At 42.9% G+C, this 25,215-nt stretch overlaps 1 protein-coding gene across 1 annotated transcript in view; it reads left to right on the plus strand.

Annotated features, from left to right (window-relative positions):
• Positions 1-25,215, plus strand: part of Spata16 (spermatogenesis associated 16) — a 302,163-nt gene that overhangs the window by 249,795 nt on the left and 27,153 nt on the right. The window contains exons 9-10 of the mRNA XM_021196748.1: positions 6,684-6,848; positions 9,303-9,386. Of these exons, the coding sequence (XP_021052407.1) occupies positions 6,684-6,848; positions 9,303-9,386 (249 nt within the window). The remainder of the gene's footprint in view (positions 1-6,683; positions 6,849-9,302; positions 9,387-25,215) is intronic.

The raw sequence follows: 25,215 nt of genomic DNA on the forward strand, positions 1-25,215 counted from the left end.
CTCTCTCTCTCTCTCTCTCTCTCTCTCTCTCTCTCTCTCTCTCTCTCTCTCTCTCTCTTCTTTCATATACAGCCCCAGGACTACCAGGCCTGGTGTGTCACTGCCAACAAAATCCTCACTTGAATCAACAATTAAGACAGTCCTCATAGATATGAACACAGGCCAATCTGATCTAGACAACACCTCAATTGAGACTCTTTTCCTCCTGGGTAAGTCTTGGTTGTGCCAAGTTGATAATTAAAATTGACTAGGACAGGACTCCACCCTCATAACCTCATCTTACCCTAAATAACCTTGTACACAGGATCCATCTCCAAACATGTTCCCATTGATACTTGAGGTTGAACATATGAACTAGGAAGTGACACAAACATTTTGGCCACAATAGTCTTGTCTTAGTCAGGGTTTCTATTCCTGCACAAACATCATGAGCAAGAAGCAGTTGGGGAGGAAGGGGTTTATTCAGCTTACACTTTCCACATTGCTGTTGATCACCAAAGGATGTCAGGACTGGAACTCAAGCAGGTCAGGAAGCAGGAACTGAGGCAGAGGCCATGTTACTTACTGGCTTGCTTCCCCTGGCTTGCTTAGCCTGGTCTCATAGAATCCAAGTCCAGAGATGGTCCCACCCACAAGGGGACCTCCCCCTAGTCACTAATTGAGAAAATGCCTTACAGCTGGGTCTCATGGAGGCATTTCCCCAACTGAAGCTCCTTTCTCTGTGATAACTCCAGCCTGTGTCAAGTTGACACACAAAGTCAGCCAGTACAAGTCTCATTAGCAATACAACAAATTCGGGGTCTTCTTCTGCAGTTTATCCTTTATCATAATCCCTTACACACACACACACACACACACACACACACACACACACACACACACCCTCACTGTCACTATTGAATATTAAAGTCTTCACTACCAGCAAGAATCATCATGGGAGCTCTGGTTGATTGCCTCTGTGCATGGCTACCCTGGCAGCTTGGGTGCTGTGTGCTGTAGAAGGAAGGGGTCTGTCTGTGCTCTAAATCTCTGGTTCAATGCCTGCCTTACCTCCTTACTTGTTTAGAAACTGATGGCATGATTTGCTGCTGGCTTGGATCACATGGCCTGAGTGCAGGTTGGGCCTCTCAGGTGTTAGGTCCTTTTCCAGAATCCAGCTTTCCTTTTCATGGCCCCAAGTGTATCCTGACCACTTGGACATTTTTATAAAAGTGTCTTTATGGAGCTCAAAATGTTGCATACTAACCAAAATTATAAGATTTTTTTTTTAATATCCAATCAATGGGATCCTCTGCTCTGGACTCAATCTCAGAACCTTAGAAGCCAGAAGTTCTGTTCTTTGTCTCATCTAGTTATGAGTAACAGCAACTTCCTGTATTTGCTTCTGTTGGAAATAACACTTTAGGAAGACTATCTCAATGGAAGTGAGAGAGTATAAAGGTTCTCTGAGACAACAGGTACTGGCTTCCAATATGTAGACTCCCAAACACTGGCTTTTGGGTCTTGTGGTTGCCCAGACACAACTCCATAAAGCAGGACCAAGTAAAGCTGGCTAGAAAGGTAACTTATTTAAGCAAACCATGAGTTGGTGCCTCGAAAGTATTCCTGCCTGCTACCATTAACAAGCAGTTCTTAATGGTGTGTTTTTATCTATTCATGTATCAAACGCCATGCTTTGAGTCAGTGTACACTGTGCTATCCATGCATCTGCCCTAGTTTGTGACTCTGGGAAAAGCAGCCACTTGGCCAGGGTGTGTAAGCACTTTATTATAAAGTATTCAGGTTCGTGGTGATTTGGTGATTATTCATGCTGATTTGGGTTTTGCTTGACCAAAGGGTTGTTTCATGGATCTTCCTTTGTCCTTGCACATCTTGTGTACTTTAATTTTTCCTCTACTATGGGGGTGAGTACTAGAGGCCCATAGGTCTTCCGTCCTTTTCCTTCAATCACTGACTTGCTCAGCTCCCCACTCCCTGGCAAGACTTGGTCCTCTTCAGCCGTGAAGCAGATCTGCTGCCCACAGCCTGCAGCCTCCATGGCCACAGACCCTGACCGTGAGCTATTAGCTCAGGACACGAGTCTGTATAAAGGCCCCAGCATCCAAGGCATTGCTACCGTATAGTGACTGATGCCTGGGCACCACCTCTATCCTGAAGAGCCTTGGATTCGTCAGTCATTCTTAATACAGTGATTCAGACATAACTTTGCATGTCCAGTAAGGCTTCTATTAGGTAGATGGATAGATGATTGATTGATAGATAGATAGATAGATAGATAGATAGATAGATAGATTGCTGTCTATTCGGGGCCTCTATCTTTATATCTAATCCCAACTGCTAAGAAGGTAAGAAGGATGCTTTGTGTCATATATGCTCAGAGGTTTTTTTAACTCACTTAGACAATGTTCCTTAATGTAAGTGACTTCAGAGTACAAAAATAATACACATTACAGCTTTTGCATTCATTAGGATGCAGGAGACCCAAAAGACAACATTAATCTTCAACATAATACTATAGTCAGAACAAGTTATATAACTTTTTAAGCATTGCCACACTTACATTGTCACATAAATGATAATACATATGTGAATGTTTAAATAATACTTAGACAACGCCAAGAATTCTCATGATACTTTCTCTAAACATATTAAATCTTAACATATCCATAAATAGGAGGTATATATCCAGGATCTTTATATATGGAAAAAGTTAACATGACAATGTACTAAATTATAATAATATAATAACACTAAGTTATAATATCATTGCAAAATTTTTCACTGGTACTTTAATTTTAAATGTTCCTATAGTGAAATATAAGGGTACCTGTTTTGTTTCCCACCAAGTAAATATATAAAAATAGGATAACAATATATCTTCAATGAAGCATATTAAACATAAAGTGAGCATAGCAAAATTTGAAAACTTTTTCCTAAGTCCTTGCATAGACCATAACTAAGAAATTTTCTTAACCTGAACACTTCTGAAGTCAGCAGAGAAGCCTGGTAATAAAAGGGCTGAATGCTTTGGAGCTGCGGCACAGAAGTTTCAGTGTGACAATCTGCATGTGTGATTCTCTGCTGTATGATGCTCTGCGCAGTTATAACCTAAAATATTCCAGCATGAATGTCCACCCCTCACTCCAGCGTCCTTGCATGAGGGCTTTTTTTTTTTTTCCTTAATTCCCTCTCCTCAAGACTGTAGTCCTAAGGTTCAGTTTCCCTGTATGGTGCTATGCTTTTCCACTCATTAGCCTCGCTGGCTGTTGTCAGTCTTGAACCATCTACACTGTGTTTCCCTGGCTAAAAGCTTAAGAATTCAAATCATAAAATCTCTTGCCATACACGAAGCTCTCTTCACAGAATAACTTACCAAAAAGTGACCTAACTCACCATGGTTTAAAAACTCATGAATTTTACTTTTTATTTCTTCCAGACAAAGCATTAAAAGTTGTTTACAAATGCACATTGGAAGGGAAGAATAGTGTGTGCTCCCTATCCACTCTCCCTTTGCAAGTAATGTTTCTGTATGCTATGCCAAATGGAAATACCCTCCAAAGGCTAGCCTCTGCCTCTCGTAGGATTAGACAGCCCACTTATTTGCTCAGCATTTATCCATAATTGCTGCTAAATCCAGGCGATTCTCTGCCAGAGCCTTCATTTGAACTTGCTATTTGCCTAACCTTCATTGCACCCAGGTGAGGTTTTAGCTTCAATCTTGGCCATTTTATTACCCTCTCTCCAGAAGCTAAGGGGCCATTTGATGGCTTCAAAAGTCTTGCCGGGAGCACTCACACCCTTCCACAGAGCGAGATGCTTGCCCTAATTCCTTCATTTTCCACCATTTCCTTGATCTTTCTTACAGCGGCCGCATTAAAACACCCCTGCTGACATCGGATATTGATGTTCGTCTTTTTCCACTCAGTCTTTCAAAAGCCCTCATCTTGCATATGCAACAACATTGATCTATAGCTTCCTGATAGCCAGAATTGCTTTTGGTTGTGGGGAAGAGAGGGGTGGGTGACTATTAGCAGACATGCAGCTTCCTTCCCTGGGATCTCATTCATATGGAGCACTTCCTGTTTTGTTATGCATCCAGCAATCAGGCTAACAAAGCACTGTTGCTTTCAACTATTTTTATTTTCCTGATGTTTTGGAAAATTACACTAATAGATTATGCTCCCTAAGCACGCAGCAGTCGATTCTGTTCTCTGAAGTTGAGTCACTACAGTGGTTCTCTACAGCTAGCCCCATTGTTTCTTTTAAGAAGGACAAAGGAAGCAATTGTTCTTCAGAAAGAAAACAGGTTTCTCCTTCCGGCTTGCTTTGCTCTGCTTGACAAAACGCCATTGTTCAGGGACCATGTAGCAAACATCTCCTCGCTGTCTCATCAGTTCAGGCAAAGGGTCTCAAACCCACCGTCTGGAATCATCGCTCCTAGAAGTCAATAGTCCTTCATAGAAATAACTAATCAGAAATAATCTGGAAACGGAAGGCACCACTTGGACGGCACAGGTGGCTCTCAGGAAATCAAGATAAAAGAAGACCCAGCCTTTGTTCACTCCCAGATTCTGGGCAAGTGACATCTTGGGCTTGTTGTCACTCCCAACACTGCCGTGACACTTGAGAGCATCACTTTAATTTCAAGTTGAGGTTCAGATGATCAGTAGCAATGTTTTTTTCTTTTTAGAGGAAGATTTCTTTTAGGAAGAAGTCCCCTGTTTCCTTCCAGGGAGTCATCATTTGATACAAATTCACAAACTAAGAGAGTCCCTACCAGACACTAAGCTAAAGGAAATGGTGGCATCTAAACTCCTACTCAGATGTCTGGCTCTGTGGGCAGGTGTCTATCTAAACCTTATTTCTAGGGCTATGCAGCAAACCCAGGGACTCCCTAAGGGAAGCATGGGCAACGCTAACTGCCTACTTAGCAGATACACCCAAAGACAGACTCTGCTGTAGCTGGTCCAGAAGCCCTGTGTGAAAGATTCCCTGTCACCAGCTTTGATCTTAAACACAGTAGTTGTCAAACACCCTCAGAACCCAGCAAACCTCAAGGCTTTACATTTTGACCACGATATGCCCCCCATGTATCTTTGCTGAAGAGAAGCCTGGGGGGGTTTATTACAGGTTCTATCTTTCCTATCAAGCATTACAATCTGTGTTTGACTTGGTAGAGAAGGTGGCAACTTCCTTTCTGTGCCTGGCTGTAGCCAATACACAGGAGAGCCGCCCTATCCTAAGTTACCCCATTTTCAGTAAACCAGAGATATCCATATACCATAAGGGGGTGGGGGAGCACTTTACAATGTATTGAACAGTCTGTCACAAGGTGGATTATGTCCATTACTGAAGCAGTCATTCTAAGGGCTTGAGCAATAGTGTAAGTACAGGGCCGGGGTACACCCCACCCATGTGAGAACTATAAGGGCAGGGCTGTTAGTTCAAATTGCGTAAACACTATCACTGACATACATGAGTTAGCAGGTAAACTCTTAGCAGATATGATGATTTAATAATGTAAATAAAGTCACCTTTAGGAGGTCACAGAGGACAGCTAGGAAAACCCAGGGAAAAATTCCATCAAGAGCCTACATCGCTAATTCAGGGCAACTGGAAAACCCATCTCCATAGGCCTGCTACAAGCTGCCTTTCATGTATAGCCATCACCTTGAGAAAAATGTAGAGACCATTTCTGAGAAGTGAATTAGTTAAACTGCTTTGGCTCCTGGCGGGTGGAGCTGTACCTTCCTAAGAGCTCTGGATTCACGAATGAAAGATACACGCACACACACACACACACACACACACACACACACACACACGCGCGCGCGCGCGCGCGCACACGCACACACACCAGCTAATTTTGATATGCCTTGAGTAGCTCAATGGTTGGGCACTTCTAAACCTCCCAGAGGCTAGTACACGCTCCCTCCAGTATTGCTGGCTTAACAGCTTCTAAATCTATTATTTTATCTTTGCTGCCCTGTTAGCTGCTAGGCAGGCTGCCCCCATATGGCCACTGTTCCTTTCCACCCACATCCCTGGATGCTTTCTCTCCTGCAGCTCTTAAATCTGATGCTTCTCCCCTCTGCCTCCTCCTCCCCTCCCTTGGTGCCTCACCAGCACAATCTAAAGTCCTGCCTCTGTCTTCCTGCCCAGACACTGTGCAACAGTTCTTTATTACCAATCGAAGCCAGCTGGGGGCAGGGCCCCTCAGTGTCTGGAAGCACAGCTTTTGGGAGCCTAATTAAAACAAAGAATTAGAACTAATTCCCAAGTAATTCTCAAGTGATAGAAGAAAAGGTATGCTTGTACCAGATCCTGTTGCTTTCAAAAGATGTAAAATAGCCCCTGGTATGATGGTACACACCTTCAATCCAAGGAGAGGGAGATGGATCTCTATGAATTCAAGGCCCAGCCTAGGCAATGTAGACAGTTTCAGGCCAGCCAGGGCTACATAGTGAGACTTAGTATAGATAAAAGATAGATATGTAGGTAGATAGATAGATATATAGATAGATAGATAGACAGATAGACAGATAGACAGATAGACAGATAGACAGATGATAGAGACAGAGAGATAAAACATAGTGTATTTTGCCCGACCCTAACTTGACTTCAGTCTGGAGGTCTGGCTCTTTGCTCCTGTTCTGAAAAGCTCCTTTTTCCTGTGAGACCAGGGGAATTCCCATGCCTGCTCAGGTGTGATGGAGAAGTTGCACTATGCCAGCCTCCTCAGTCAGCTGCAGAGAGTGAAGGAACAGGCCCAGGTGATCAATCAAGCAATGGCAGAGCTGGCAACCGTCCCTTATCTCCAGGACATCAGTCAACAGGAGGCAGAATTGGTAAGTATTTGCTTCTCTTTGTTGAAGCTTTCACAGGCCCTGAGCCAACAGAAGACTGATGGGGGCTGAAAAGGCTTGTGGTAATAACTGTGGTCTGAAGGGAGACGCCAGTCCTCATCCAGCATTCAAATGAAGACACTGGAAGATGAGAGCAGTGTGGATCGACGTGACTGCTCTCCCTTTATATTCTTCCTTTTTGTGTATTTAGCAAGATCCTTGTAACGTGCAACAACATAGGAAAGGTCTAATTATCCATATTATATATAAAGCTTTCATTTCAATTAAAATAATATATATATATATGTAAACACATTCAGAAAACTAGACATTTTGTTCTTATACAGATCCAGTCAAAAACTCCTTAAAGGAATAGCTTAGAAACAATCTTCAAACAGATGTGTGTATTATAACCATAATTAATATTAGAAATCATACCACCTCATTTAAAAAGTAATTATTGAACAGTGTGCTGCCCATTCAAGGAGAGGTCTGGAGAGCCTAATGTGTCATGGGGAAGGACTCTTTACTTTGAAGCTTTAATTGAGAGTAGCTAAAACTAATTATAGACTTGAATTGAATTCACAGCACAAGGATGAGAACAACCCAAACTGATTACCTGTAATTTTCAGATAACTAAAGGAACCCTCCCTCTTTGAGCTTTTACAGATGTAACGGAGAAATGAGCTTCCAGTATTTATAATATTTATCTAGACTTTTTAAAAGGGTATTAAATAAATACTGATCTTTGGAATAAGTATAAGTGTAACAACCTCATGTAATAATAATCTCCAGTAATAATGTCATGCATACTAAAGATAAAACCAGTGAAATAAACCCGTTTTCCCAGGAATTTATGAATCAAAACTAGTGATAAGGCTGCCTGACCCATTGTGGTGGTGTGCAGAACGCCCTTTAAAAGACTGCATTCATCCTGCCGACCAGGCAGCATTCAACAGTGTGGTAAGTATCTTGCTTTCAAAGGGCATGTTATAGCCAGTTTTAGATGACTAAGGCTCCTCAAAGAAAAAAAAGAAGCAAAGAAAGGAAAATGTTAGTCCTATCTTCTAAAAAAGTATACTCAAGACTTACATGGAAAAAAATGAAGAGGAATTCACCTAAGAAAGCCACATACCTGTGAGGGTTCCCCACCCCAGAAATGCTTCGTTTTCAAAATGTGCAGCAAGGGTTCAAAACCAACATCATCAACAATTTTCCAAGTGTACAATTATTTGAGTAGCTTATACTTTATAAAATGGTATTTCATGGGATATTTTTATATTTTATACACTCCCAAAATGTAGAAAGATAGACAGACAAATGACTGAATGGTAGGTAGCTAGATGGATAGACAGATCGACAGATGATAGACACACAGACAAATAAGTGTGTGCAAACGCCATTCGAACAGCATCTTTCATCACTTTATGCCTTAGATTGTACTTTCCAGTTTGCAAGTCTGGGTCAGCGTTAGGAAGTAAGCCACACCCTGACCGTGCAGGGCACTGTGAAGACAGAGGCTGTTCAACAGAGGCCTTTTGAGTGATTCAGTTCCCTGCCTAACTGATTAAGCTCTTCGGTACCAGAGAGATCATCCAAGGGTTAAACACTCAGGACCACGTGCTCTGATGCAGCCCACCCATTCTGAAACTGTTCTCACAACCTCGCCCGGTGGAGCTTTGAACTTGGTTTCCTCCCGCCTCAGCCTTGCCACTGCCGTGGCTGTGCTTTGGCTGCTCAGTCAACCAGAGACAAAGTCTCGGATAGACCAGGCTCACCACTACCTGAGGCTGCTCCTGAGCTCCCGATCCTCCTGCCGCCACCTATCAAGCACATCACCACCCCTATAGCTCATCATCTTCTTTTCAGTTGGAATATAACCAATAGCTTTTGGTAGGTAAAGTGTGCACATTCAAAGGGACTTTTAAAATAAAAGAAAGAAACCGAAGGAAAAAAATAGTTATTTCGAACTGTTAACAATAGTAAAAGAGTTTAAACGAACGAGATTGTTTTAAGAGGCAATAAAACATCGCAGTTCGAGTATTGTCCTCTGGAGAGCTTTTTCACGATGCCTAGAATTATGATACATTAGCCTCAGGAGAAAATGCTAAAACACACTCATGTACAGCATGCTGTTTCCTGAGAGAATTAACTTCCGCTGTCATTCTTTACAGCCCAGATCTGTTTTTAACAAAACACCAGCACTTACTACATTAAAACCTATATGCTTCCTACAAATTTCAAGCAAGACTCTTCCCATTGTTCCAATAGCTTATGTGTGCAGCAATCGTCCGTAATGACTGGAGCAGAGTCGAGGTGGCCATCTTCATTGTGGGGAATATGAGTAATAAAACCATCAGCATACAAATGATTTTTTAATTAGGTTTTAATCTGTGTATTTAGAGAAGTTATTTCTGCACGAATTCCATGCTGATAATTTTTATCTTGGTATCACAGCTGCAGTCGCTAATGGCAGACGCCATGGACACCCTTGAAGGAAGAAAGAGTGATAAGGAGTGTGTGTGGAATACAATCCAAAAGGTAAAATTCTGAGCTGAAGGAAAATACATCTTATCCTCCGAGAAAATGTCCACCTTGGGTCAAATCTGTCTGGAAGATAAAAAAGAAATGAAAGAAGTCCCTGGGGTTGTGTTTGGTCTGCCTTCTTTGTGAGGTGAATACAGCTGAAAGAACTAGAAATGGAACCAAAACCAAGGATGAGGTTTTTGGTTTTGTTTTGCTTTTTTTAATTTGTTCCCATGCACTGGAGTCACTGTAGCCACCGTCCTTCCAGATCATGCTTTCTCACTTTCTACTTAAATGACTGTTTCTTCATTATTTATGCATGTATGTGTATATATACATATATACATACATACATACATATATAATGTATGATGTATAAATAATGTATATATGTATATAATTTATAAATATATACTTGATATATATACATATGCATATATATTTCATAACATATATGTATGTGTGTATGTGTGTGTGTATATAGCTCTAAATCCCGGATGTCCTGGAACTCACTTTGTAAACCAGGTGGGCTTCAAACTCAGAGAACTACCTGCCTCTACCTGGGATTAAAGACCTGGCTTGTCATGACAATTTTAAAAACATTTTTTTTTTAATTTTTCAACTACTAATTTTTCTTTTCTTTTGTTTTGTTTTGTTTTTTTTTTTCTCCACTCGCTTTGCATGCAATGGCTACAGCCCGGCTCAGTCTCCAGAATCTCAGACATTGGTGGGTTTGGTCAGGGAGAAGCAGAACAGCTGCTGGTTCACAGGGCGACAGTTACAGAGAGGTGCCTGGCCTTCAGGAGACTGATGTGACAGTATAGGACTGTCTGAAAATGAAGGGTTGATTGGCAATGGCTAGGTCTCCAGTTCATCTCCAGGTAAACCATTCTGGTTGCTCTATTCCCTGTTAAGTCTCCTCCCATCCCTTCGTGGGATCCTGAGGTCAGGAAACATAAAAGGATCCAAACAAAGAAGGCTTTGGTCTGAAAGGTAACTCCCAGCCAGGAGGGCTCCGGTGAATTAGAAGAGGCTCCTCTGCTCTGAAATCAATTCATAAATCTGAAGATATATGTGGGAAATAAAATCAACAGAATTTGTAGATACTTGAGTGTCCATCACAACAGAAAGGGTATTAGGTATCAGGGGTACCTTCTGGGCAGAAGCAGTGTGGTTATATGAATGGCTGTATATGAATGTATATGAATGGCTGTGAACAGCCTGCTTTCATAACCTATGGAAACAGATGAGAACACCTGGTCTGGGAGACCAGGAAAACATCTGTGTGAATGTGATATTTCTACGACATTTAAAAATGAATGTTCATTACCAAGGTGAAAGGGGGAATTGGAAGGTGGGAAGATATCTTAGTGGGTAAAGTTGTCGGAGTGTGTGGATATGGTTTTAATTCCCAGATCCCATATTTAATTTTAAAAAGCCATTTGCGATGGGGAACACTTCACATCCCAGGGTAGATGAGGTGGAGACAAGTCCCTGGGACTCGGTGGCCAGCCAATCCAGATTGAAAAAAAAAAAAATCACCCAAGGTTGTCCTCTGGTCTCTGGCCTCCACATGCCTACATACAGACAAACACAGAGAGAGAGACAGAGACAGAGACAGAGACAGAGAGACACAGAGACAGAGACAGAGAGACACAGAGACAGAGACAGAGACAGACAGAGAGAGAGAGAGACAGAGACAGAGACAGAGAGGCACAGAGACAGAGAGACAGAGACAGAGACAGAGAGAGGAACTTTGCAAAACAAAGTGAAAAAACTGTGCAGATGAAGCGCCACAATGACCAAAGTCACCTTGAAGAGAAAGTGTTTAATTGGGGGCTGCTTACATTTTCAGAGTTCTAATGCATGATAATCCTAGCAGAAAGCATGGTGGCAGGCAGGCAGGCAGGAGGCAGGCAGGCAGGCAGGCAGGCAGGCAGGCAGGCAGGCAGGCAGGCAGGAGGCAGGGAGGCAGGAGGCAGGGAGGCAGGCAGGCAGGCAGGCAGGAGGCAGGAAGGAGGCAGGCAGGCAGGCAGGCAGGAAGGAGGCAGGCAGGCAGGCAGGCAGGCATGGGGCTGATGTGCACCATAATCTCAGGCAGAGAGAGAGGAAGTGACTGGGCCTGGCATGGGCTTTTGAAGCCTAAAAGCCCAACCCCAATGACACGCCTTTTCTAACAAGGCCATACCTCCTAAATCTTCCCAAACATTTCTAATAAGTAGGGGCAATGCATTCAAACACATGAGCCTATATAGGGCCATTCTCATCCAAACCACTACATCACTTTATGGGAAATTTATTTGGGGCTTTCCAGAGGGAGAACCATCAGAGGAGGGAACATTGTGGAAGATAGACAGGCATGGACTGGAGCAGCAGCTGGGAGCTTACATCTTGAACCACAAACAGAAAGTAGAGCACACACCCCAAATGGCACGAGTCTGCTCCCAGTGTGATGGTTATTCTTGGTTGTCAACTTGACTAGATCTGGAATTAACTATAACCCAAAAGTAGAGGACATGCCTCATCTGTGAGGGGATTCCGCCTAACCTGACATGGGAAGGTCTACTACTAACCCAACTCTCTGAGGTAAAAAGACAAGGCAACCGTATGTAAGGACACAGAAGAGGGAAGGTTTTGCCCTTTGTCTGCTTGTTCTTGCCTTGCTAGAACATATATTCCTTCACTGGCATTAGCGTACTTCTTCCGGATTCTAGCACATACTGAAGACCAGCTGAACTGAACAACTTCTAAATTCCTGGACTTTCCGTTCATGGTCAGCCATTGTTGGACTAGCTGAACCACAGACTGAAAATCATCCTAATAAATTCATAGATGGATAGATAGATAGATAGATAGATAATCTATAAATGTTATTACTTTAGAGAACCTTAACTAGTACACTCCAGAGACACACCTCCTCTCACAAACCTGTATCTCCTAATCCTTCCCAAACTGTTTCACCAGCTGGGTACCAAGTATTTGAATATTTGAGTTCATGAATGTTATTCTCATTCAAACCACCATGCCATGCATATACAAAAGCAAAGCACTCATACAGAAAGAAAAATAAGGAATACTGTCAAGGTATTTGCTTGAGCAAGGCAGGGTCTGTAGAGAGGCCTTCTGGTGCCATTTACCAAAGAAAGAATGTAAACTGCTTTAGAGTGTAGCCAGGAGGCAAAAGCCACACTAGATAGCAGAACAAGAATTTAATACAGGAGGTAAAGGCAGCGGCTGCCCAGACTGACAACCTGAGTTTAACTCCAGGGAGCCACATGGTGGAAAGAGAAAACTGATTTCTATTAGTTGTCCCTTGACCTCCAAATATATGTCATGCGTGTGTGTGCATGGAGACAGGAGAGATGAGAAAGACGTAATTTTTAAAATAAATAACTAGGAAGTTGTTAAATAAGAAAATTAAATACTGAGAGAGAAAATACAGGAAATCAGTACCATTCGGTGGAGCCAGGGATCCAAAAGAAGGGGTTGGGGTGCCAAACTCTGAGAAAACTGGATCAGAAGCATGTCAACCCAAAACTCGGGCATCAAGTGGGAGGAGGTGCTGCTCTGTCACTCCTGGGTCTCGGGAATCAGAGGAAGGTTCCAGAAGGGCTGGGCCACAGACCCTTGAGAGTGATACACTAACCCACTGATGCTGTGAAGTCATGAGTAGTTCAGTGGTCTTTGGAGGAATTCTCTACCTTTTGGGATTCAGAAGCAGTATGTGCTTCTGTACTGGAGAGAGCTTTTCCGCTGAGATGCTCACAGAAGACAAGCATAATAAAGGCGTAAGACTGCCTTTCTCGGAAGGCAGAGAGAAAGGAGCAGAGATGCTCATGGAAGACAGAAGTAATAGGAAGGCAGGGAGGAAGGACCAGTTAATACTGAATGACTTCCTTTGAGTGGCTAACACTGGTAAGGAAGAGTGTGTAAGAAGAGAAGAGAATTGTGAGGGGCACATTTCAAACTGTGAGACAGAAACTGACAAAGGAGAGTAAGAGCTTAGGAAAGAATTAGAGCTGAAGGTTAAGGAAATTCAATACGGAAGAGTCAGCAACATTACCAACTGTTTCTACCAAGTATACAAAATAACTGTTTAGACCAAGGATCAGCAAATTACAAGCTGCAAGTCACGTTCAACATACCTATTTCTGTTAGGAAAGTTTATTGCTTTTCGTTTTTCTGTGGTCTGGGTCAACTCGGCCGCTGTAATCATTCACCAAGTCAAAACTGTTTACTATCTAGCTATATGGAGAAAACTATGCTGTACTCCAGTTTACAATAGTACACATCCCAGAAATACTGCATCATCTGAGTAAATATTTGCAAATTCTAGTGTTTATGGAGCTACTGCCAAGAAAATGGAAGAGACATCAACACCTTTCTGCATCTTTTGAAAATGCTTCCTGCACTTGGCTATAAGCTCTTGCTCATGGCACCTATGTTCATGGGCACACACTTAGCTGTGTCTTCTTAATTTGTCCCTACCTCAATTATCTGTGCTGTGTAACAAACTACCCAAAGTGCAGTGCTTTAAAAGAAGATCATTATTGTCTCTCTGATCTATTCATTGATCAGATTCTACCAGATGGTTCTCAAAATTTCTTGTCCCTGGTTCAATCTTAGAGCTTGGGTGCACAGGTCTGACATCTGTGAATGTTCCAAGATGGCTACCTCCCCTGGCTGACAGCTGACACTGGTCGGCTGAGACAGTTGCCTATATGTAGGTCTCCTGAGTGAAATAGGCTTTAATACAGTGTCTCACTGGATTCTAAGAGGACAGGTCAAGAGAAGGAAAGTGAAAGCATCCGGTGTTCCAAGAGTTGCCATCTTTCTACATCAGCTTCTGCTGTATTGTGCTGACATAAGCAGTGACCAGCCAGCCTAGACATAAATAGATGCAAAAATAGATTCTGAAACCAAGAGGATGATGGTGACTGCCTCAGAGACAAGTCACAAGAGTGGAATGTCTCTGTATCCTGGAATGGAAAACATACCTTCAAACAAGCAGAGATCAAGTCATATAGGTCAAGCAAGGATAGCCAATTCAAGGCCTCCCCAAATTATAACCCAACTGAACCCCATACCACACACCCAACCAATGAGTCTTTAGTGGGTGTCTAGAAAGACTCATTGGTGAACAGCCAGTCTTTCCAAATTAAAAGCCTGCTAATGATCATGGCTTTCTAAATAGAAGCTCCTGGGAGATCTTTAGGAAGATGTGAATGGAAAGAACAGGGTGCCAAATTTTTCCCAGGGGCTTTTAATTTGGCTAATGTGACTCTACAAAGTATGATGGTATCACTCTCAGGCAATTCCAGTAGCAAGTAAGTAATTTCCTTTTACTGCTACGGAGTTAATTTGTGTGTGCAGGAAAAAAAAAAATAATTAAAAAAAAAACTAATTGTACAAGCTACACTGTGTTCTGAGCTCACTGGAAGTTGGTATCAGTATCGTCACCTCTGAGATCTGTTATCTGTAATAGAAACAGCTGTTGTACCTAATGAAAGCACTTGAAATTTTCATCGGAAGCAGCAGAATTATAGCAGAAGCTGCTCATTCTACATAGTTAAAGGGTCTGTCAGAATCCCCATTACCTCACACAGTTTCCTGGGCTCCACGTTGTTATAGGTCTATTAAAAAAAAAAAAAAAAAAAAGGCGCATCGCGCCGCAACCGGTTTCATGAGCACTGACCTCCTGTCTATGTTTTTTTGTCTTCGCTGAAGTTCTCCCAGAAGCAACTGAGCTTCCCCCTGCCACACTAGGATTAAAATACATTCTTCACAGAGTTGTAAGAGGGTGGCAGTAGCTGGAGTTTGACTCTGCGGAGTAATTCTTTCCATTAATTAACTCGCTATTAAGAGACATTCATGTTGGTTTAGTAATGCGGATACAAAACTGGGCAAGTCATGTTTAATAAAATAGCGAGTATCTTCTCACCCTGGCAAGTCCTATCTGCAATGTGTCTAAGACTATCGGCTCTGATTAGTTTTAGTCTACAACGGTGGTGCCCGAGGAAGCAAGCTGTCTCGAGCGTCCCTAAGGCCCCACTGACACCTTCCTCATTCGTGTAAACAAAACAGGATTCACTTGGCTTCCATTCTTTGTTAGACATTGTCCTAGACATCCAGATCCATTCATGAAGGAACAGTGCCCACCTACCATCTTCTGAAGCAGTCAACAAACTACCTAAAAATTAATGTTCTCGTGCCAAATAGGGGGGGGAAGGTAGCATGGCAGGAAACTGAAAGGTACCAAATTGTAATTGTGTGGATACTGGATAGAACTCATTTTCAGTAAAGGAAAAGATGAAGTGTAAGACCGTCAGGTAGGGTGTGCCCTACAAGGACAGCATGGTAACCGCTGTAAATGAATGAGAGTCCTGAAGTCTGATACAGAAGAAAATAGGATGTTTTATAAGCGCAAACATGCTTGAAAGCTGTCAGGGTGAGAAGGGTGAAGGGGCAAGGAGAAGGATGTGTCTTAGTCCCTTCTCGACTGCTGTGAGGAGCACCGTGACTAAGGCGCCTTACAGAAGGAAGGGTTGATGGGGGTGCTTACAGTCTGAGGCACTGAATCCATGACCATCCTGGCAGGGAGATTGGAAGTAGGCAGGCCTGGTGCTGGCGAGGGCTTAAATCGTTATCCACTAGTAAGAGGCGGAGAGGGCTAACTGGGAGTGACATGGGCTTTCAAACTTCAAAAAGCCCGCCCCCCTGTGACACATCTCCCACAAGGCTAGTGGGGACCTTTCTTTCTCAGACCACCATGTAAGGAAAGGTCGTAACAGTGATCCAGGAGAGAAAAATGGGAGCTTCTATCTGTCACTTTTTTCCCTATAGTTGTGATTAGAGCAATTTAAGGGATGGGAATTTATGTGAGCTCACAGTTAGAGGCTAGCACCCATGCTGGCAGCGCAGGCACAGCAGGGTAGTCTGAGATACTTAATCACATTGTGGCCAGTCAGAAAAAGATGAAGACTCCCATCCCATCTGATTTTTTTCCCTCAGTCCAGGACCCAGCCCCATGAAGTGATGCTACCTACATTCAGAGTGACTCTAAATGAAGCATCCCTGGAAACACCCTCCAGACATACCCATAGGCATGTCTCCTAAGCAACTATAAATCCATCAAAATGAAGACTAGTCAGCAGACACTCTGAACTAGCAACCTGGAGATTAAACTAATCTGTCAGAAATCAGGGCAAAATGCCATTTTCTTTGTCTGAGCATCAGGTTCTTTAAAATAAGGACATCGGACTAGAAGAGCAGAAACCCTTCCCCAGCTGAATAAGTAGATGTCTTGAAAGGCAAAGCACCAAAATCAAAAAGTATTTATGAATTCTTATTATGAAACACTCTCCTGTTTATGTAGACCAGCTCATTCATCTTCATCAGCATGTTGCCCAAAGTCACATAGTCCGTTAATAATAGTTACGACGTGAGCTGCCTTTGGGTCCTGCAATCTCTCTGACAAAAGTCCAGACTATATGATACCTGAAGAATCCCAGGCAATTGCAGGCGTTCACAATATGTTCACATTCGACACTGTGTTTGCATTTGAGTGTGAGGTCAAGGGTAGGTCAGGGTCGTCTCCAGCCAAAGAGAAATTTAACTATACACTGTCTGATGTCTTCTCAGATTCTTCCACCCTAAGCTAGAAAAGCCACTATGAAGGTTTTGGGTTAATCTAACATTATAATTAATTGACTCTGGGGCAGGGGGAGATGATCTAGTGGGTAAACTGTTTTCCATGTAAGCATGAAGACCTGAGTTCAAATCCCCAGGTAGAACTGGGCACTGTAGCACATATCTGTAATCCCAGTCGTCCTAAGAAGAGACAGAAGCTGGCAATATAAATCCCTGGCAGCTCTTGCGCCTGACAGGCACAGTGTAAGTCAAGCAGCAACAAACCAACACTCTGCATTCTCCTCTGACCTCTGCACCACTTGCTGTGTATCATACAGACAAGCACACGTACACACACACACACACACACACACACACACACACACGCCATACACATGCTAAATAAAGGAGTTAGCTAATTAACTGACTATCTTTGATAGCATCCTCCTGCTTTTGTGTGTAGTTTTCTATCATGAAACATTACTGAGCAGCAAGCCACCACCTTATGAGAAACCCTGAGTGTCCAGATCCAGTTTCCTTTGGTCCTGCCGTTTCTGCTATTTACCACTGAATCCTTCTGTCCACTGAAGCTGGATGGGTTGGATTTGGGGAAGTTTTTCGAGAGATTTTATTTTTATTCATGGATATGTCTCTCTCTCTCCCTCTCTCTCTCTCTCCTCTCTCTCTCTCTCTCTCTCTCTCTCTCTCTCTCTCTCTCTCTCTCTGTGTGTGCACATGAATGCAGGTGCCCATAAAGGCCAGAAATGATCATCATATTCCTCTGGAACTAGAGCTATAGGCAGGTTGTGAGTCACCTGAAGGGACCTAACCAGAGCAATGGAAGAGGGTATGAAAATAATGCTACATATTAACTTGGCACATCTGATTTCTTCTCACTGCGCCTCCAAGTGTCAAACAATTCCCAAGGAAAAGTTATTCTCTTTGTGTTCACAAAGCCTAATATATCCGTGAGAAGATCACACTTTAACCGGCTATAACATATTATTTTGTCTTCTGTCTCTGGATCACTCATCTGAGACTAAATGAGGGGAATAAACTTTGACATTTTAGAAGCAATGAGAAAAAGTCTCCTCAAACATAATCTCAGACCTGTGAGTTTTCACGAGTACTTTTAAGGTAGGAAGACAACTTTAAAATTCTTCTAGTAGTACAAAATGTGGCAGACTTCAATGAATCCAGCAAACAGAGTGTATGCATGTCCTCAAACACCCATATAAATGTACCCAAAATGATTTACATTTTTATATTCCTTTTCATCTCCAAGTCTTCCTTATGCATCTTACCCTTTGCCCTCACACAGAAATGGCATTCACAGGCATATCCGTCGTGCCCTTGAAGATGAACACAAGATAGGATATGTGGCCCAGCAATGCAATTCTGTTGAAACCTTGGCACAGGCAGAGAGCAGAGGGGAGTGAATACAGATTGGAAGGTGAGGCAGGGGCACTGGCTTGAGGAGACAGAAGAGCAAACTGCGGCATTTTATTTACTCCGCACATCAGCATTCAAGCCTGAAACCTTCTGGAGGTACCTCTTGGGAGATAGCGCCCACGGGGCCCCATCACTCATTGGCCAGTCAGCTACCGCGCACGCACATTGGGTTAGGAGTTTTGTGCTGTGCTCTTGTCTTTCCTGAGACTCAGCAGTGGTGCCATTCATTTGCAAAGCAGGTTTTTTTTTTTTTTTTTTTTTTCAGCAATCAGGCTTTTCCTGTGTGTCTGGTTCTTTAAAGAGTCTCCATAGATTTATTGCAATTTGACTGTGAGTCTTGCAACTTCTGTTATGACTGTGCTCATTAGCATATCCCCGCATTGCTTTCTGGTGTGAGCTGTGAGCACAGCTAAGCAGTTCTGTCCTTAACCTCAGCCTCGTGCAGGTCATGTGGAGAACTTAGATGCTTTCGTCATTAGATGGGCTGGGAAGGGAAGGGATCACTCCAGGCACAGGCACGAGTACTTTTAAGGTAGGAAGACAAGACCAAAACTCCTCAAGGATAAGTCACCGCAATTAGAGATAAACAGATTCTATATCTGTAGGTCTCCAGGTAAGGCTCTCTAGGAGAGGCGTGTCCCTGAAGCCCTGCAGAAGCACATGGTTGTCATCAAAAGCTGAGCTTCCAGGCAATGACACTATTGCTGCCCCGCGGATGGTTCCTGATAGCTGCCTTCACAGAGCGGCACAGATAGATGGTGAGCTCTGGCTGTCACTGATGACATCTTCTCTCCCCTTGTCTGGAGAGACAAAGTGTGGAATCAGTCTATGGCACTGGAAAGATTTCTATCACTGTGACAAGGCACAGGCGCTTTCTTTGGGTTCTCTGTTTCGAATGTCTCAGCCCATGGATGCTTGTCTCCGTTGCTTTGGCCATAGGGCAATGCAGCCAATCGTGGTAGCAACACAGCAGAGGATGTCTGTTCACCTGGTGATAGCTGGAAAGGGGAGAGAGAGACAGGGAGGGGCCAGGGCTCCAGTATCCTTTGAAGGGCACACTCCCAATGACCTCACTTGTGCCCATTCATCCTGCTCACTGAAGCCTTTACTGCCCCTTGGTAACAGCACTAGAGACCAAGCCTTCAGCACACAAGCCTGCAAGCGATGGTCCAGATTCACACGATAGCATTCTGGGTCCCTATCCCCAGCAGCTCTTGCTTCTCATTCACTTCCCACCAACGCTTGTTTCGCCTCCAACACTGGGAAGCTCTCTTCCATCTTTAGTCTGCTGAAGGTACTGTCTTCTAAAACATTGGTTATTTGACAGGACACTTCTGCAACATAAGTCTGATCCTTGGCCATGTCTAAGCAGGATTTTAATCCAGATGTTGGAAAGTTAGCCTGCTGTCATTCCAGTGAACCTAGCAAAATGCCACTATCCGAGTATCTTAGACTTACTGAAGCAGGCTTGGGGCTTAATTGTCACAAGCAGAACAGGCTTGCAAAATTTATTTCAGGACATAAAGCTAACCCCGATAATGATAAATATTACCAGTGGCTATTAGTGATCTCAGCACATGCCGTACACACGCTAGTACCATAGCACCTAAGGACTGCCACAACACGGTGACACAGCTGTCATCGCGTTTCCGTGAAGGATGTGGGAAGTAGCGCTGCAAAATTCACCAGGAAGTAATCCTCCTACATCTGTCCTGCGTGCTTTGATTCAGACTCAGACTTGAGTCAGAGGGTCTCCTCCTAATCTGCAGCTGGAACATCTATGTTAAGACGAACACAGCTGTGAAAGGTGTCACAAAGGATAGCGCTGACTCCCGCCCGACTCAGACTCTGTAGCAGCCAATGAGAGCAGCTTGGAGTCTTCTTTTTGGCTGAATGGATGATAACGTCAGAGGATGTGAGGAGCCTCCTCCATCCTCCTCTACACCACAGTTCATCGTCCATCTGACCCTTCACCTACACTGCTCTTCAGCAGCCTCCTGGCCGAACCCAAACCCCAAACCAGCATCTCCTCCCTGAGCTGCTCATCTCTCTTGTGACCCCGTCCTCTGTGGACATACCAGGCTTATGTTTTCTCTCTTCCCGCAACTTCTGGACTTCTAGGACATGATTCATGGTTACTACGTGTGGCTGGGAGGTCTGCTCTCTGATGAGTTGTCTGAATTTGCATTCTAAGATGCCAAAGGCTTTCAAAGGAAACAAAATTCTCATAAGCACATATTATAACCTCTCTAAACATCACCATCCTGACACAAAAGGCCTCGGGTCTGACCATGAACCTGCATAGTGTTTACCTCCGTCACTCTCTCCGCTCTCTCCCTGTCTGACTCACTCACGAGCTGATACAAGGAAGTGACTAAACATAAATTGGAAGTATGCATTTAACTCTGATTCTATCTGCAGTTTCATCCTTGCACATTTTTCTTTTCTTTTTTTATTAATCATTTTATTTTTTTACATTTCAAATGTTATCCCCCTTCCCCTTTGCCTCTAAGACAGCACTTCCCCAGCTACCTACTGACTCCCACCTCATCCCTCTATCATCCCCCCCTCGCTGAGGCAACAAGCCTCCACAGGACCAAGCACTCCCCTCCCACTGATGCCAGATGAGGCAGTCTTCTGCTCCATATATGTAGTGGGAGCCATGGACCGGCCCATGTATATTCTTGGGTTAGTGGTTTAGTCCCTGGGAGCTCTGCGGGGTCCAGTTAGTTGATACTGTTGTTCTTCCTATGGGGTTGCAATCCCCTTCAGCTCCTTCAGTCCTTCACCTAACTCTTCCATTGGGGTCTCCAGGCTCAGCTCAATGTTTGGCTGTGAATATCTGTATCTGTCTTCGTCAGGTGCTGACAGAGCCTCTCAGAAGACAGCCATATAAGGCTCCTGTCTGCAAGCATATCTAGGCATCAGCAATAGTGTAGGGGTTTGGTTTCTGCAGATAGAATGGATCATTCAGTGGGCCTTTCCTTCAGCCTCTGTTCCAATTTTTGTCCCTGTATTTCCTCTAGACAGGGACAATCATGAGTTAATTTTTTTTAGATGGGTGGGTGTCCCTACCCCTCCACCAGGGGCCATGTCTATCTACTGGAGGTGGTCTCTTCAGGTTCTATATCCCCTCTGTTGAGTATTTCAGCTAATGCCATCCCCATTGGGTCCTGGGAGCCTCTCACATACCTGACATATGGAACTTTCTAGTGGTTCTGCAAGTTCCCCACCCCCACCCCATTGCTACTTATTTCTATTCATTCTCATGGCTCTCTGTACCTCTTCTCCTGTCCCACAGCAGATCCTGCCCCCTGCTTTTCTTCTCTCCCTCCCCTCTCCCAACCAGGTCCCTCCCTCGTTCTTCCTCCCATGATTATTTTGTTCTCTTCTAAGTGGGTTTGAAGCCTCCACAGTTTGGCCTTCCTTCTTGTTAAGCTTCACGTGCTTTGTGAGTTATACCATGAGTATTCTGAGCTTTTGTGTTAATAGTCACTTATTAGTGAGTTTATACCATATATGTCCTTTTGGGTCTGGGATACCTCACTCAGAATGGTATTTCTAGTTCCATCCATTTGCCTACAAAAGTCGTGAAGTCATCATTTTTAATAGCTGAGTAGATTCCATTATGTAAATGTACCTCATTTTCTGTATCTATTCTTCAGTTGAGGGACATCTGGGTTATTTCCAGCTTCTGGCTATTATAAATAAGACTGCTATGAACATAATAGAGCATGTGTCCTTGTTACATGTTAGAGCATCTTTTGGATACATACCCAGGAGTAGTATAGCTAGGTCTTCAGGTAGAACTGAAGGAATTTTCTGAGGAACTGCCAGATTGATTTCCAGAGTGGTTGCAATCCCACCAGCAATGGAAGAGTGTTCCTTTCTCTACATCTCCACCAGCATCCACTATTGCCAGAGCTTTTTTATCTTAGCCATTCTGATTGGTGTGAGGTGGAATCTCAGGGTCATATTGACTTGCATTCCCCTGAGGACTAAAGAAGTTGAACATTTCTTTAGGTGTTTCCCAGCCATTCAAGATTCCTCAGTTGAGAATTCTTTGTTTAGCTCTGTCCCCCATTTTTAATAGGATTATTTGGTTTTCTGAGGTCTAACTTCTTGAATTTTTGTCTATGTTGGTTATTAGCCCACTATCGGACATAAGGTTGGTAAAGATCTTTTCCGAATCTGTAGGTTGCTGTTTTGTCCTATTGGCAGTGTCTTTGGCCTTAAAGAAGCTTTTCAATTTAATGAGGTCCCATTTGCAATTGTTGATCTTAGAGCCTGAGCCATTGGTGTTCTGCTCAGGAAATTTTTTCCCTGTGCCAATGAGTTCAAGGCTCTTTCCCACTTTCTCTTCTATTAGATTCAGTGTGTCTGGTTTTATGTGGAGGTCCTTGATCCACTTGGACTTGAGCTTTGTACACAGAGATAAGAATGGATCAATTCTCATTCTTCTATATGATAGATGCCAGTTTTGCCAGCACCATTTGTTGAAAATGCTGTCTTTTTTTCACTTGATGGTTTTGGCTTCTTTGTCAAAAATCAAGTGACCATAAATGTGTGGGTTTACTTCTGGGTCTTCAATTCTATTCCATTTATCGAACTGTCTGTCTGTGTACCAATACCATGTGGTTTTTCTATAGCATGATGTCAGGGATAGTGATTCCCCCAGAAGTTCCTTTATTGTTAAAAATTATTTTCGCTATGCTGAGTTTCTGTTATTCCAGGTGAAGTTGAGAATTGCTCCCTCTTTCTCTGGGAAGAATTGAGCTGGAATTTTGATGGGGATTGCATTGAATCTGTAAATTGCTTTTAATAAAACGGCCATTTTTACTATGTTAATCCTTCCAATCCATGAGCATGGGGGATTATGGAGAACCTCCTGGCCTGGAGCGGGTTGAAACGGGGCACAGAGTAGGACTCTGGTGTGACTTTAAAGACTGATGGTCTCCGGATGTTCTAGCTCTCTAATGATACTGAAATGCTGATGGTAACTTCTAAAAAGTTCCAAAAAACTTTCTTGCTCTTTCTGAGGGTGAAAAACCACTGGCTTAAGCACTTAACACCTGTATCCTAGCGGTGGGGGATTAAGTAACGTAGCCTTTATTCTATCTCTGCAGGAACCGCATGTCTCTAACTTTCAGCCTGCTAGTTGAAGTCACAGGAAGGGACACTTTGAAAGTGAATTTAACATTTATTTCTAAGTTGTAAAAAGTTTCCTATGAAAGTTCTCTAAAAAGGTGGGGGGGGGGGACAGAAAGATCCTAAGTGGGACAAGGCAAAATTGGTATGCCTCTCTTTGTCCTCAGCACTTACATATCTTCCAGAATACATGATCACATGGTAAAAAGTTCATCACAAGTTTACACATAAATTCAAATCATAAACTGAAATAGAAGTTTACAACAGAGAATGTTTACATGCATATCCATTAGGAGTATCTAGCTAGCTAAACATTCATCAGTGTCACAGCTCCACAGTTTCGTTGAGAGGTAAAAACCATAACTAAGTTATTAGTGAAGTTTTATACAGAAAAACCCCGTCAATATTTTTTCTTCTGTCCTAGCACCCACAATAAATCATTAGTTCCCATTTTATGACCTTTGGTTAATGATTTTACATCTTCTTGGAATGTGCTGTGAGAGGCAGAAAGTCTGCTTACTGTCAAAAACAATTAACTGGTGATACAGGGGAGATGAACAGAGTCCTCATTGCAGTTTTGACTATCAGAAGGGACCTAATAGCAGTCCTACTATAAAAGAACTTAATAAATACTGATATAATTTTAGGATTTCCTATAGGATCATTATTAAGATTTTTTTTTTTTTTTGGTTTTTTTCGAGACAGCGTTTCTCTGTATAGCCTTGGCTGTCCTGGAACTCACTCTGTAGACCAGGCCGGCCTCGAACTCAGGGATCCTCCTGCCTCTGCCTCCCGAGTGCTGGGATTAAAGGTGTGTGCCACCAACGCCCGGACATTATTAAGAATTAAGAAGTCATCTATTTGTCTATATAGCATCACTACAAAACAGTACATCTTCATAAATCTGAAGAGATCTGCTCAAAAGGGTGGGCTGATACCTAGTGATGGTTATATGTTTTAATAATAACAGGACATGCATATTAATAGCAGGAATCCTTCATAAAATGATGTTCTCCTGGGCCTTGTCTATGGGAGCAAATATGTCCTGGATTATTTTCATCTGAGGCAGACCATCTCTGTAAGATCACCTGCTAGTTATTAGCTTGTCCTATGATGGCTCCTGAAAGGAGATCTTTTCATCTTCTGAGGTCTTTTTCTATTTATTTCTTTAGAAACTTGAAGTTCTTGTCATGTAGATCTTTCACTTGCTTGGCTAAAGTTACACCAAGATATTTTGTATTATTTGTGACTATTGTGAAGGCTATTGTAATCTTAATTTCTTTCTCAACCCATTTATCCTTTGAGTAGAGGAAGGCTACTGATTTATTTAATTTTATAGCTAGTCACTTTGCTGAAGTTGTTTATCAGGTCTAGGAGTTCTCTGGTGGGATTTTTGGGGTCACTGATATATACTACCATATCATCTGCAAATAGTAATAGCTTGACTTCTTCCTTTCTGATTTGTATCCCTTTGACTCCTTTTGTTGTCTAAATGCTCTAGCTAGAACTTCAAGTAATATATTGAATAGAGAGCAAGTGAGCAGCCTTGTCTTGTCCCTGATTTTAGTAGGATTGCTTCAAATTTCTCTTCATTTAATTTGATGTTGACTGTTGG

Source organism: Mus pahari, chromosome 4, assembly GCF_900095145.1.
Source record: "Mus pahari chromosome 4, PAHARI_EIJ_v1.1, whole genome shotgun sequence".
NCBI lineage: Eukaryota > Metazoa > Chordata > Mammalia > Rodentia > Muridae > Mus > Mus pahari.